This window comes from Thunnus albacares, chromosome 24 (genome assembly GCF_914725855.1).
Source record: "Thunnus albacares chromosome 24, fThuAlb1.1, whole genome shotgun sequence".
Taxonomy (NCBI): domain Eukaryota; kingdom Metazoa; phylum Chordata; class Actinopteri; order Scombriformes; family Scombridae; genus Thunnus; species Thunnus albacares.
Window position 1 is genome coordinate 11,364,618 of NC_058129.1, and position 14,284 is coordinate 11,378,901.

Consider the following 14,284-nt stretch of genomic DNA (forward strand, 5'->3'; position numbering starts at 1 on the left):
GATCTTTATCCCTGAGCAGGGATTGAACCAACAACCATGTGCTCAGGTGTTTATCACCTGTGACTCATCCCACTGAGCTATCCTTGTGGTTAGACAGATAGGTGTTTATCTCATACATGTGTTATTCTTGCACCCCTTATGTTACACTTAACATTTCATGAAAATAACTCATTTGTACCTGGAGGCAGTACAGCTTGTGTGTGATCACATCTGTCACTGGCCTTGTTAGGGTTGATTTGGCTGAGTTGGGAAATGCACCAGCAAACTTGTGAACACCAGCCCTTTTCTATAACCACTCAGCCAGCTAAGGCACCCTCACACTTAGGAAAATATGCATTGATATTACTTTCTTGACCCTGGCATAAAAATATGTTGCCATTGTAATTTGGGACAGTATCACCGTGACAGCTGGGGGCTGCCTGGTGGTGTTGGGGGAGGGACAGGTGGTTTACTTTCTTGTTGGGAAGGTTTATCTGGCTGGTTTGACAACACCAGCCCTTTTCTTTAGCCACTAGGCCAGTTGACCCATCCACCCACCCAAGGAAAATGTACGTTGATGTAACTTATGCCACCCTGGCAGAATTAACAATATTGTCCTTGGAACAGGGTGATTTTGACACTGTGATGCTAAATCAATTAAAATGTTTTGGTAGAGAGCACAACAAGTTGCACCTGTAGAGTCCATAAACGAGCAGGAGACAGGGGTGTGGCCTCACTGAAGAAAGCCAGCTCACAGCCAGGCTGCCCGGTGTTACAGACAAACTGGTCCTGGTGGTTGAGCCAGTGGTCTGCACTGAAGCAGTTTTACGTGGAGTGGGGTGTTTACCCATCCTTGTAGTAACTTTCTGACATTGAAGTTGTGGGTTCAATCCCAACTTGAGTAAATAATTTTTAAAGTTAGCAGCTGTATTTAAGATTGAAAAGCTTGGTAAAGCTTTTATCCTTGAGGCTCATTGTGTTAAATTACTACTCAAAGGTTTTTAAGTTCAAGACAGAGCTATGTGGAGATTTTTACAAGCCAATATCTTGAGTAATGACTGTCCTGTTTATGCATCAGTTATAGTAATCCAATGAATGATATATAAATAAAAGAAACTAATTATGCTGCATAATAAATACTTTTACTCTTGCTTATAATTGATCAAACAGCTGTATTTCAACCTTTAATAAATCCGCTACACGTTCAAATACAGTCACCGAAATGCTGTTAATCCTAAATGTGTTTTTTAAAAGCTGAAACACATTAAAAGTTTTATCCCAGAGTGACGTCAGACCACCAGGGAAGGGGTTAAGATACGTCACCGCGACGTAGGTTGTATACAAGGAAGTAACTTGACTGTACATCCATGCTCTGTATTAGCTTCGGTAGCTAACCTATATCGCTTTAATTGACAGTTGTGATGAAGAATAGTGACAACACTTGAACTACACCTCGATTCAAGTGTTTAACAGTAATGCTGCTACAAACACCTGACACTAACACTACAAGCAACACGTTACTTACTTAATGAACGGAGACGAGCCGGGAGCACATGCAAGCTGGCAGCTGAGTTAACATGTCCACAAGCTACCCCACTCCCATTTACAGTCACGCTGGACGAGGAGACTTCAGAGATGTGTACGAGCCGGCGGAGGACTCTTTCTTGTTAATTGATGCTCTGGAGAAAGACGCAGAGAGGCTGCAACAGATGAGGTGACACGTTTGCCTCTTTTAACATTAAATATTTCCCTTTATTCCAGCTGGATACGACCTGTGACTCCGTATAACTCATGTTTCTTTGTTGTCTGCAGCCCATGTGTGTGTTTGGAGGTCGGCAGCGGCTCAGGAGTGGTGTCTGCATTCTTGGCATCCCTTGTTGGATCTTCAGCTTCATATCTGTGAGTGACTCATACATTAAAAAGTAACTTTTTTTTTTCCTCTATATCCACCTAATAGAAATGTCTCTCCCTCAGTTGCACTGATGTGAATCATGCAGCAGCACAGTGCACAGCAAAGACAGCCTCCTGTAACAGTGTTTCACTACAGCCAGTCATCACAGACCTGGTGAGACTTTTTGATTGTACATTTCAAGCAGCTTCACATGCAAGGACTTGAATTGCACATCTCAGTTCTGTTTTTCCTACCTCAGGTGGAGTGCCTCTTACCCCGGCTAAGTGGAAAAGTGGACGTTCTCCTATTCAACCCTCCCTATGTGGTCACACCTTCAGATGAGGTGGCTCAACTTTGGCAGGTTTTCAGATTTCAGAGGTGTGTAGAGTGTCATCAAAGTGCTTAAGTGCATTTATTCATTTCTTTCAGGTTGGGAGTACAGGCATTGAAGCTGCCTGGGCTGGCGGGAAGCGAGGCCGAGAGGTGACTGACAGATTTCTGCCTCTGGTGTCAAAGTTGCTGTCCAGTAAAGGGCTGTTTTACCTCATTACCATTGCTGAGAATGATCCAGGTACGATACTTTTGTTTCTCTGATGACTTCAAACCATCTGAGTCTGTATAACAAGTTCAACCTCCTCTTTTTCTTTACCAGAGGAGATCCTCCAATTACTGGGCAAACATGGTTTGAGAGGAGAGTCGTGCTTGTCTACAAGAGCTGGAAATGAAAGGCTGTCTGTCCTGCGCTTCCACAGGAGCCAACAAACGTGAACTCAACAATAAATCCTTTGAAAGGATTGCAAGAACTGAAAAAGAAGTCAGTGGACAGGATTTCTTTAATCTAATGGGGCACAGTCTTGGATTTTGGAAGGACAAATGTTCTCTAATGAGGAAAACTGAAAGATGTACACATCAGACGAATGATGAACATTTTCTGATTAAAGCTCTGCAGGAGTGAAACACAGCATGAGAAAGAACCTTTTTTTTTTAGTGAGAAATTTGCTGGGTGAAAGGACAAAGGTGCCTTTGATGTACTGGTAAAACAAATAAAGTAGAAATACAACAAAAGTGAGTCCTTGCATTGAGCCCGACAGGTTTAATAATGAAACGGCATCCAGAAATTCATCATACTGTAGTTCATTATATTAACATACACCATTCACACAGCATTACAAGTAGGAACAACATGCTTAATGCTAAATTAGAGGTTAATCCCAGTGCAGACACAAATCTAACAAGTCTCAAAAGGTATAAATGGAATGTAATTTTTGTTTCAAGTAAAATGCTCACGAAGAAAGAAATCTGACTCTTGTGTTTACATGCTTGAAGCATCTATTAACGAAATCTACTCAAAAGTTCCGTCAATATGAAAAAAGTCCATTTTGAGGTACTGGAATGTGTCATCTATATCAGTCTGCTCTGTCAGTGTTTCTTTAACATTGTTAATCCAGTTCTAAGTAACAGAAGTAAGAAGGTTAATGGTAGACATTGACAGTGGTAAGCTGTGGTCAGTGTGAACTTTTAACTCTGTGAATTCGACTTCCAGACGATGTGTCCGTCCTCGCCGAGCCTGACCGCGCGGCTGGCTACCAGCTCCAGAGCGGCAGGGAAGGCGCGGTGCTCGGCTTCTCGGATTCTGTCGCACAGACTTTCCTCAGTGTCGCTGCCGAGCACGGGTACCGCCTCCTGCACGATGATGGCTCCCGCGTCCACCTCTTCCTAAAAACACAGAGAAACAAAAGCTTTGTGAGCTGTTCCAACTCCAAGATATTTTAAGTATTATTAGTTTGGCTGCTGTATTTGACAAGTGTGTCAAACTTACTGCGACAAAGTGGACCGTGCAGCCGCTAACCCGCACCCCAGCCTGCAGAGCCTGCTTCTGGGCGTTCACACCCTTGAATGAGGGCAGCAGGGATGGGTGGATGTTCAGTAGTTTACCTGAGGCAAGGACAGACAAACGCACAACGTAATATACCTTCCTGTGACTCCAAAATGATCATATCAACAGTGCAAATATGAGGATTTACACACCGTTCCATTTCTTGACAAAAGTCCCTGTGAGGATCCTCATGAATCCAGCCAGACACACCATCTCCACCCCGAACTCTTCCAACACTCGGTCGATGGTGGCATCAAACTCTGCTCGGCTCCCGTACAGTTTGTGGTCCACCACCTAGTTTGGGGTGAAAACATCTGCTTTCATGTAATCTGGGATCTCATTAAGAGACTGGAGTCCTGGTAAAGAATTATTCTGTGATGTTTATTTGAATGTTTATTTTTTTTTGTACCCGTGTCTGGATGCCAGCCAGCGATGCTCTCTTCAGGCCCTGAACTCCGGGTCTGTTGGAGATGACCACCACAATCTCTGCGGAGCTGGACGGACGCTTGGCCTGCTCTATCAGGGCCTGCAGGTTGGTGCCTGGAACGGTGGAGGATTTTTGAGACACATCGTGAGGAAAACATAAGGAATTCTTTTGTAGGATGTGATCCACTTTCAAGGGAATAGTTCAACATTTTAGGAAGTGATGAAGATTGATACCACTCATGTTTTGTACAGTAAATATGAAGCTGGAGATAGCAGCTGATCTGTCTAAACAAAATCCACCTCCCATCACCTCCAAAGCTCTTTAACAGTTTATATCTTATTTGTGTAATTTGTCCAAATACCGACGTATAAGAAAAGACAATGCTGTGTTATGGTGGGAAACCAGCGGAGACTCCAATAAGTCAGCGGTTACACTTCTTATTTCAAGATGAACAAAAACACACCTGTGCCAGAGATGAGAACAGCTACTCTGGTCCTCTTGTGTGGCGTGCAGCTGTCACCATGGCAACCACCATTCAGCTTGACCTCCAACTCCCCACTGGAGGTAGGACCTGCATTCAGCAGGCTGTGTTTCAGGTTGCGGACCGCCACAGGCTCTGCACCTGTAAAAGCACATACAGGAGTTTCACCGTTTTTGCTTTTAACCTTTATTTTTTCCCGCTAGTATCTCAAAAAAATCGTTTCTGACTGCTCTGCTGTGTTCCAAAGTATCAGTCATTCAGTGTCTCACCAGGCTGCTTCTGGGCCAGTGAACCCACAATCCAGGCCTCCTCGTGAGCTTGTAGCTGGCGCAGGACCCTCTGAGCGTCCACGGGTGCGACCACCAGTACCGCCCCCAGGCCACAGTTGAAGGTGCGGGCCATCTCCTCCTCGCTCAGACCCCCTTCCTCGTGGAGCCAGGAAAACACCGGGGGGAAGCTCCAACGAGAGGCATCTGAGTCATGCATAAATAACAAGCGTAAATATTAAAACGAGACTGTACGCTTTAAAAACACAGAGTGACCTCTACATTTTCAAGACGGGAAAGACGGGCTGTTTATTCATTGTTTTTATTTGCATGAACTTCAGTGTGCACAAAGGTCATACAGCTATAAATGTTTATACTATTTTTTTCCCCTCGCATAAATAAAGAATTGATTTTCAAAATGCAAATGCAAACCTCATCCGGAATCTAAATTGCTGACGTCTTATATGCTTATGTTGCATATGAAGATGAAGTGTCCGTTTGCTTTCATCTCACCTAAATCGACTGCCAGCTCTTGCGGCAGCACCCGAGGGATGTTCTCCAGAAGGCCGCCGCCGGTGATGTGAGCGTAGGCTTTGACAGCACCGCTGCGCAGGATTGGCAGAAGCAGACGGCTGTAGATCTTTGTTGGTGTCAGCAGAACCTCCCCTAGAGGCGGAATAACCTCAGTTATTTGAAAATTAACAGCACGCTTAGTGTCAGCGATGTGACTTGGAGGTGACTTACCGACGGTCTGTCCCGGTTTGCCAAAGGGAGCAGGGGAGCTGTAGCTGAGGTTAGCTCTTTCAAGGACTTTGCGGACCAGGCTGAAGCCGTTGCTGTGGACCCCAGAGGAGGCCACTCCGATTAGCAGGTCTCCTTCGGCGATGTCCCCCAGCCTGGGCAGCATGGCTCCGCGCTCCACCGCTCCGACACAGAACCCCGCAAGGTCGTACTCCCCTGGAGCGTAGACGCCCGGCATTTCCGCCGTCTCTCCACCTGGACATGGACACACACAAATATTTTAAGGAACAAGACGAGTAGGAAAAACAAGCTACAGCTCTTCTTTTTGATTTAGAGATGCTACAAATCGTTTCTCACGGTCGACTCCAAAATAAAGGATGACGTCTCCTCTTACCCAACAGCGCGCAGCCGGCCATCTCGCACGCTTTGGCAATCCCGCCAACCACCGAGGCCGCCACGTCCACGTCCAGGCTGCCGCAGGAGAAGTAGTCGAGGAAGAAGAGCGGCTCGGCGCCCTGAGCCAGCACGTCGTTCACACACATGGCCACCAGGTCCTGACCCAGGCCGCCATGCTGCCCGCACGCCTGAGCAATCTGATAAGTGACAAAAATGCTGATGTCCATGAGATAACCCTGATCTTTAAAAGGCATAGATTTATATTTCTTTTCAGCGGTTTTAAGAGGCCCAAGTCTGAGCCTTTGAATCTGTCTACAGATAACTGTATTCCCTGCTGCTCAGTTACTTCCGAGCCAAATTTGAATAGTTATTTCTTGGCCGATCTGGAATCAACTAAAGCCAATTTGGACCGAGTTGCGGTTTTAATACATTCATTTGGTTCTAATTTGTTCCAGGACCGTGACAGTGAAGTCTGGGAAAAAAAAAAGAAAAAGGACTCATGGGGAAAGTGTGATGACTGAACACAATATGAAGATTACCAGAAATCACTAAATTTATTGTTTTTATTTTCCTCCCAAAAAGAGGATGAAAGAATCGAAATCCCACCTTGAGTTTGGTCCCAACTCCGTCTGTCCCAGATACCAGGATCGGGTCGACAAAACCTGCTGCCTTCAGGTCAAACAGCCCAGCAAAGCCTCCCAGTTCTGCATTACAGCCTGGTGGAAAAATACCAGTTACAGTCACTGCTTTGTCCATTCATTCCAGTTTGACTGTTTGTATTAGGGCTACTTAACACTGGAAAAATACTATTAAAAACTTTTTCTCCCATTACTATGTGTGTTTGATGCATCAGTACTGCACCTAACAATTATTTAAGTGCACTAGAAGGTGTTTTCTTTCTGTCACACTTGCAGTCTTTAGTTTTTGAACATGAAAATAAAGTTACCAGCGCGAGAAGTTGCCTTGGCCAGAGGCTTGATCATGTCCACCAGCTTGTTACCGGCAGCGATGTCGACTCCGCTGTCCTTATAGGTCAGACCTCTGTCAGAGAGAAATACTGCTCACTGAACTGATCAACTGTGACCTAATTCTTATGAAAGATGCTTTAAAAGGGTTCAAATCAGTAGAAAAATATCTGAAAATGTGATTTTTTTTTTCTTCATTTCTGGTTGTGGATTAGAACACAAATCAAAATGTAAATTAATAGAATTAAATATTAAAAAGAGGACACACTAGGACACACGTATATCCAATGTGAAGTTTATTAATGAGAAAATTCTACATCACATACAAAAAACACAAAAAAAAATCTCTATTACATAATACAAAAACAACAAAGGAATGTTTTAGTGTTTTGTTTTGTGTGTGTGTGTGTTCAACTTGTACCACGTTCACACACACCTGCGTTGGTTCAGGTGGGCGATGGCCCGGTGGCCGATGTCACGGCGATACACGGCGCCCGGGAAACCCACGGCCGCCACGCCCTGATTGGCCGCCCGCAAAGCCGTTTCCAGCGAAGACCTGACCGCGGTGACCGTCAGGACCCTCCCGCCGCTGGAGACAACGCCTCCGTCTTTCAGGGCCGTGCCGGCGTGGAAAACCTGCACCCCCGTGTCCTCAACCTGGGACAAACCTGTGGAAGAAGAGAGGTGTTAGTCTGGCAGGTTACAAGATACGTATTTAGAAAAAAATCCAGATCATTTTGATTTAAAGCCTCTATGTGTCGGATTTAATATGACTGCAGCATCTTTCAAGTTATTCTGATGATGAAAGTTTTTGCTTGTAGAAAAATAAGCCTCTTCCTCTCAGTGTCCATGGATGCATTGTTGTCTGCCAGTCTCTTTTGATACAAGCAGCTTTAAATTTTCAAATCCAACACAAAGCAGCTTAAAGATAATATCTGAAAAACATTTAAAACATTTTTTAGAATTATGAGGACAACTAGTGAATGAAATTTGCTAGAACCACCTTGTATTATTAAGTATAACATGGAGGTTTGTATAAAGATTAAATAATTAACACATGAAACCTGCAACAATTTGATGAATTGTTTAACTCATTTTTTTAAGCAAAAATACATTATAATCTGGTTCTGTGTGATATTTTCTGCTTTTCTTTGTTTTCCATGATAGTAAACTGAATATTGTTGAGTTCTGGACAAAACAAACCATTCTTATCATCAGTTTCCACTCCAAGAAAACCAATTATCTACCAAATATTAATTAACATGGATACTACAATTTAACATGCCAAAAATAATCTTAAATTGTGGGTTTGCACTGAAATTGCCTTTATAGATTTTCTAACAGACAAAGAAACCAAATTTTGGGAAGGTTTCATTTTGTTGTGTAATTTAACCTGGAATTTGGCATTGCACATTCCTTATCAGTCTCACATGAATCAGGCATGATTCGTTAACTGTGTTACGGGACATGTGGTGACAGATTTCACTGCCAACATGTTTTTGGCAGTTTTACAACTTGTTTCAATGCAGACACGTTCAAACAAGACTCCCTTTTAATGTTACGTCAAGGACTAACGGCTAAGTTTGAGCGTGGAATTTATTCTCACTCCTGGGATCAGCTCAACTCGAGGCCAACTTATAAACTTTTCAGAAGTGTTTTAAACCTCATCTGTGCAACATCAAATACCACTTCCCCTCTTTTATTCCTGCACATGTCTAACCAAACAACCGTGCTGCTGCGCCATATCCTACCTGTGATTTCTACTCCTTTCTTGTAGGAGCCGGGGTAACCAGAGCTGGCCATGACCACTGTGACTGCAGAGCTGTCCTGCTGCCACACGGGGGCGTTGGAGGCCAGTTTGCCATTCATAGTGTTCAAGATGACTTCATACAGGTCGCTCTGCAGAAGAGGCAGCAGGACCTGAAAGAGCAACATTTATCATTTATCTTGCATTAAGAAGATCCAGCGACAGACGTCAGAAAACAAAACACACCTGACACTCGGGGTCACCGAAGCGACAGTTGAACTCGAGGACTTTTGGCCCCTGCTTGGTCAACATCAGGCCTGCGTACAGCACGCCTGGAAAACAAAACAAGCAGAATTTCAAACTCGCTGCTGCAAATATAAGGACAGACTGGGGAAAATGAGAGTTATGTGAAGTATAGATGACAGAAAAAGAGCACTTGCCCACATAAGGAGCACCCTCCTCTTTCATCCCGTCCACGGTCTTCTGAAGGACCGTCTCTCTGATCTGCTGCAGCAGCTCCTGGCTCACCTGCACAGGATCAAGAGGAAGCAGCAGAGTAATTAGAGATAGCTGTACACTAGCGGACTGTTTGAATAATCTTAAAATAAATCCAACATCTAACAAAAAGTAGAGGAAAAACTCAAGTGGGAGTAAAGTTTTGGAAAGAAGCACCCTAGTACCTGAGGGGTTGGGCAGTAGGCTCCCATGCCGCCGGTGTTTGGGCCCAAGTCACCGTCCTGCAGCCGTTTGTGATCCTGCGCCGGAGGCATCGGAGACACCGAGGAGCCGTCACTGAAACACAAACACTACAGGACAAAACACACTGTCAGGTTTTATTCTCATCCATACGTTCATGCATATTAACGTGAACGTAGAATTGGTGTCGTTCCGACTCACAGATACTTCCTCTCCCTCTAAAAGCTCCTCAACCACCACCGTCTCCCCCGCAGCTCCGAACGCTCTGTCCTGTAAATCACAGCGTTAAAAAGATTTACCTTTGAACATGTGGAAACTGTTGAAACTGGAAGGTGTAATTACTGAATGTATATCTGGTATTAAAAAAAAAAAAAACCTAGCTTCTGTGCCTGAGGTTGCAGCACTGCTGAACAGGCAGAATAAACAGTAGTTGAAGACTTTTCCAGTATTTTTATTTTATTTTAGGCAGAAAGAAGAAAGTGTTTCACTCAAAAAAAGATTCACACAAAAAATACTTTCACAAAATTAAACTGTTGGCTAGAAAGCAATAGTGACTGCAGAGTTTAATTAATGTTAATACCCTTCTGCCATCATTTCAACCCAGAGACATAACGGCAAATAGTCTCTTAACTCATAATCGTTCAGTGGGTTAAATACTGCAGAGTATTTTCTACAGCTTTGCCTGGAAAAGGAGCAATGATCACACAGAGAAATGTCCAATAGTTTCATACCTTCATGATGTCCATCACAGCCTGACAGGCCTCTTCCTGGTCTCGCGCCACAATAACTCCTTTCCCTGCCGCCAGGCCGCTGGCCTTCACCACCAGAGCTGGAAACTCGGCCCTGGAGATTCCGGATAACGAGATAAACTCAGAGATATGCAGTAAAAATCTACATCTTTTCACAGAAAACACATCTGGAACAGATGCTGGATAGCAGATATAAAGCATTAGATGTTTTTTGTGGACCATTTAACATTTTGCACGACGCACTTTTGTTTGGGAATGGGTTTGGGATCCATATGGTTGAAGGCTGTAAGAATACGACAGCTGTTGTTGCTGCCCGAGATGACCAAAGAAATGATCTTCCACTGAGTACGAGGGATTTCTTTTCATCCTCTATAAAAAAGTTTCAGCTCTCTTTATGTTGGATCAGTTTCTTCTTTGTGGGTGCTCTCATATGAAAGACAATCATCACATCTTAGATCGTTAACTCGGGAAACCATCTGAGAAACAAACTGTCATATTCTATTACGGTGCAAATTTTTGTGTGTTTAATGGCTCCGAAAACAAAACATTCATAACGTTCTATGCTGGAAATCAGGACTGATAAAAATGATGTTTTTTTCCCTCAACATAAACAGCGAGAACAATAAATTCAGCATGAAGCTTTACACATAACAATGTTTATCATTTTTATTACTTTATTCATGGACAAATAACTGTGTCGACACTCTTCCAAAGCTACTGAGTCTACCGTACTGACGTGCGGATGTAGTTGCAGGCTTCCTGGGGGTCGGTGAAGGAGCCATAACGTGCTGTGGGGATGCCGTGACGCTGCATGAAGGCCTTGGAAAAGCTCTTACTGGCCTCCAGCTGAGCCGCTTTAGCAGAAGGGCCGAAACACGGCACTCCTGCAGTCGTGAGGTCATCTACGATACCTGGAGAGGAACGGTACGGTTGATGGAGCGGAAGGGAAACCAAATAAAACCCACAGAAAAAAAGAGCGTTAATGTCCACTCACCCGCTGCCAGCGGCACCTCAGGTCCCACCACAACCAGTCCCACATGATGATCCTTACAGAACTGAGCCAAGATAGTGTGGTTACTCACTGACACCTCTGCATGGAGACAAACAGGGAGAGAGATGCTGCAATCAATCGATCAATACATTAACTGAATTGTACTCTATTCATTTAAAAAAATAAAGGAAAATAGGAAAAAGAAGTCCTTATTCACACTTCTTCTTCTTCTTCTTCTTTATTGGGGGATGTGTTTGTGTTACTGTGTTCACTACATAATAAAAACCACAATTTTCCACTTATGTCTTGGTGGGACATTATAAAATATATCTGCTGTCATTTCTTCTTTCATGTAAGAAATTTGGAAATTTTGGGGGGGCATTTTTTACTATTTTCTAACATTTTATAGTCCAAACAATTAATCAGTAAAGAAAATAATTGTTAGTTGAAGCCCTAAATGATTCAGTATTGTATATATTAGAAATCTTGTACCATATACTGCATCTATAAACTTCAGGGTCTAACATATAACGTATGTCATCGTGTTTGCATTTACCAGAGTTGCTGATCTTCCCGCAGTCTGCCGTGCCAGCGTTACCGGGGGCCACCAGGACTTGCTGAATCTGCGGTGACTGGGCCAGCTTCCAGGCCAGAGCGTGCTCCCGCCCACCGCTGCCGATCACCAGCACCCGTTCCGCCATGGCACCTGAGTGACGGGAGAATAAATCTCAGCGTGTAGGATTAGACTGAAACCTTTCACACCTTCGCTGCTGTTCAAAGGCACGGCCGAGCACTTCTTCACGTCCGACTTTAATCGTTCCTAAAAGGGCCGTTTAATTGCATGCAAAGATTGACCTATAATGAAAGGGGAGCTGTGAGGGAGCGCTGACCTTTTCTGAGGCCTGGGGTCTTATATTATCTTGTAATGCCACACTAACAAGGATCCAATCAACTAGAACAAAAACACGAGTCAACAATTAAATGGCGTGGTCACCAAGCAAGACCAAATCACCGGCAACTGTGAACGGAGGCTCATTTGCATTGAAAAACAAATCCATTATCAGGTTGATATACGGTTAACTGTTCAGTGGAGGCTCAGCTTGGCGAGGCAGTTATTCCACAGTTTTATTTACAGAAAAGCAACGACTGGACCACTTTTTTGTTTCTGAAGCAAACCAGAGTTCTGTTATCTGCACATACAAGGGCTGGAATATGCTTATATTAGCTTTTTTCATTCATTTGCAACCATTTAAAGCATTTGTGATGTAATTATTGATCACGTTTGACGGGATTTGATGCTCACTGTTCCTATCTCAAATAAGATGTGATATGCTTTATCATACTGATTGTTAGACAATGCAAATTCATGATAAACATTTGGATCAATGTAACATCGTCACCAGAATAAAAACTTGAATGATTTAACTGGTTTTGTGGCTCTTTTGTTGTCCTGAATTTCCTAAACTAGACAAAATCACTCACTAAATTCAATTCCAACTTGTAACAGCTACTAGTGTGCAGATTTTTACATTAAAAAAACAGACTTCTGTTCTCAATCTTTAACCCCCAAACAACTCAAACAAACCGGGGTTAGAGTTCAAACCATCCCAGTCTGCAGTGATCTGAAACCTATGGCTTAAACTCAGAGGATTGTGCAATAAAGAGTGAAGGCCTGTATGTGCAGAAACATTGTCTACAAAAAGATACAGTACAAAGGGGTGAGTGTTGCACAGTGGGTGCACATGTTGCACAATTAGCCAAATCACCGGCTTTGATTGAAATCACTCCGCTCATGTGACCCACATGTCAGACAGCGACTAAAAAACACATGAGCCTAACCATGCATGATTTTTAAACATCACTTAAAGAAAAAGGTTGTAAATATGAGGCGGTTGTAGCATCAGTGATAAAAAATAACTTTAATGTACTCTTAACTGTACTCCACTGCAGGTTTGGAGTATGAAACTAAAATTATGGGATTAAAGACTTCATAACATCAAACTTTGCTGTGGTTAACTTGTGTAAAAGATGTCAAAATAAAAGCAAAAAAGCATTTAACTAACAATATGTTTCTCCAATATGGCTGCACATGTATATATATACTGTACATGCACTTAGCCAGCAGTTAAACAGAAGCAAACTCATCCAATATCTCAAAAAAAGGACAATATCTCATGTATTTACTCAAACCAGCTTCAATTGTTTCACTATGCAAGCTAGTAAAGCATGGATGGCATACATTCATTCTGGTCTTGCATGGAAATAAAAACTGTTATGACTTTAGTCAGACAGTTAACTTGCTTTTTTTTTAGCAACGTTAGCTCACAGATTTGTTGGTGAATTAACACCTAGCATGCTGTTTTGACACTCACCTGTGTCTGTGTGTGTGAAGCAGGAAATAGCCGGAGCCCGGTTCAGCAGTAAGATGTGTCTCCTCTGCTCTCAGCCTGCTGACTGACCGTGGATGCAAAGTATGTTATCACACACACATTACACACGCACACACACACATACTACACACACACCACGTGGATCCAATATATCACCATGATGTACTTAATGGTGCCAACAGACGTTACGAAAAGTTACTTAAAAGTGCTAAATAACATTAAAAACGAACAAATTCGCCGTTGTTTTCTATTTCGTTAACATACGTTTCTGTTTCTTACCTTTATCTGCTGCCTAAACTGTTTTTGGGGCAGGTTTTTGGGGATTTTGTCAACTTCCTCGGGGGTGTAACAACCCAGTGCATCATGGGAATTGAAGTTAATTAGCCATTCCGTGTGTGTTGCCTTTTTTTCGCCCTAAAAAACATTCCCCCGGGTTTACATTCACCTCGGTTTCACACTAGAGAGGAAAATAAAAGTCATTTTATTTTTAATTTCCTCCTGTGGCGCCGAATATAATTTTAAATACATATTAATTTATTTACTAAAGATTTGGAGCCACTATAATCACAGTTTCCCAATGTTTTTCAGTCTAAAAATTAGTCTACTACTAGGTTCATTGTGCAATACACAATAAGAAAGATGATAATAACAGAAAATATTATAGATAATAGGAATTTTGATAATCTTTG

The 14,284-nt window shown here is 42.9% G+C and overlaps 2 protein-coding genes across 2 annotated transcripts; one reads left to right on the top strand and one right to left on the bottom strand.

Moving 5' to 3' along the window:
• Positions 1 to 1,289: 1,289 nt before the first annotated feature.
• Positions 1,290 to 2,831, top strand: n6amt1 (N-6 adenine-specific DNA methyltransferase 1). Its single transcript, XM_044345040.1, has 6 exons — positions 1,290 to 1,693; positions 1,792 to 1,878; positions 1,954 to 2,044; positions 2,130 to 2,213; positions 2,300 to 2,441; positions 2,523 to 2,831. Exons 1-6 carry the CDS (start codon positions 1,557 to 1,559, stop codon positions 2,636 to 2,638), a joined length of 657 nt encoding a protein of 218 aa, XP_044200975.1. The 5' UTR covers positions 1,290 to 1,556; the 3' UTR covers positions 2,639 to 2,831.
• A 117-nt stretch (positions 2,832 to 2,948) lies between these two features.
• Positions 2,949 to 13,982, bottom strand: gart (phosphoribosylglycinamide formyltransferase). The gene is made up of 23 exons (XM_044345038.1): positions 13,875 to 13,982; positions 13,578 to 13,659; positions 11,762 to 11,911; positions 11,209 to 11,304; positions 10,951 to 11,125; positions 10,197 to 10,308; positions 9,667 to 9,735; positions 9,450 to 9,575; positions 9,210 to 9,297; positions 9,016 to 9,101; positions 8,774 to 8,942; positions 7,459 to 7,690; positions 7,004 to 7,098; positions 6,664 to 6,773; positions 6,056 to 6,254; positions 5,665 to 5,916; positions 5,434 to 5,586; positions 4,924 to 5,127; positions 4,637 to 4,795; positions 4,156 to 4,286; positions 3,899 to 4,040; positions 3,690 to 3,805; positions 2,949 to 3,586 (listed from the first exon to the last, which is right to left on the bottom strand). Exons 3-23 carry the CDS (start codon positions 11,904 to 11,906, stop codon positions 3,389 to 3,391), a joined length of 3,057 nt encoding a protein of 1,018 aa, XP_044200973.1. The 5' UTR covers positions 11,907 to 11,911; positions 13,578 to 13,659; positions 13,875 to 13,982; the 3' UTR covers positions 2,949 to 3,388.
• Positions 13,983 to 14,284: the final 302 nt, after the last annotated feature.

Excerpts from the sequence above, each read along its gene's own strand:
- n6amt1 (XM_044345040.1), top strand. The coding sequence starts at position 1,557 with ATGTCCACAAGCTACCCCACTCCCATTTACAGTCACGCTGGACGAGGA. Across the intron at positions 2,045-2,129 it reads AGCCAGTCATCACAGACCTG|GTGGAGTGCCTCTTACCCCG; the intron begins GTGAGACTTTTT and ends TTCCTACCTCAG. Across the intron at positions 2,442-2,522 it reads CATTGCTGAGAATGATCCAG|AGGAGATCCTCCAATTACTG; the intron begins GTACGATACTTT and ends TTTCTTTACCAG.
- gart (XM_044345038.1), bottom strand. The coding sequence starts at position 11,906 with ATGGCGGAACGGGTGCTGGTGATCGGCAGCGGTGGGCGGGAGCACGCT. Across the intron at positions 7,099-7,458 it reads GCCCACCTGAACCAACGCAG|AGGTCTGACCTATAAGGACA; the intron begins GTGTGTGTGAAC and ends TCTCTCTGACAG. Across the intron at positions 3,806-3,898 it reads TTTTGTCAAGAAATGGAACG|GTAAACTACTGAACATCCAC; the intron begins GTGTGTAAATCC and ends TCCTTGCCTCAG.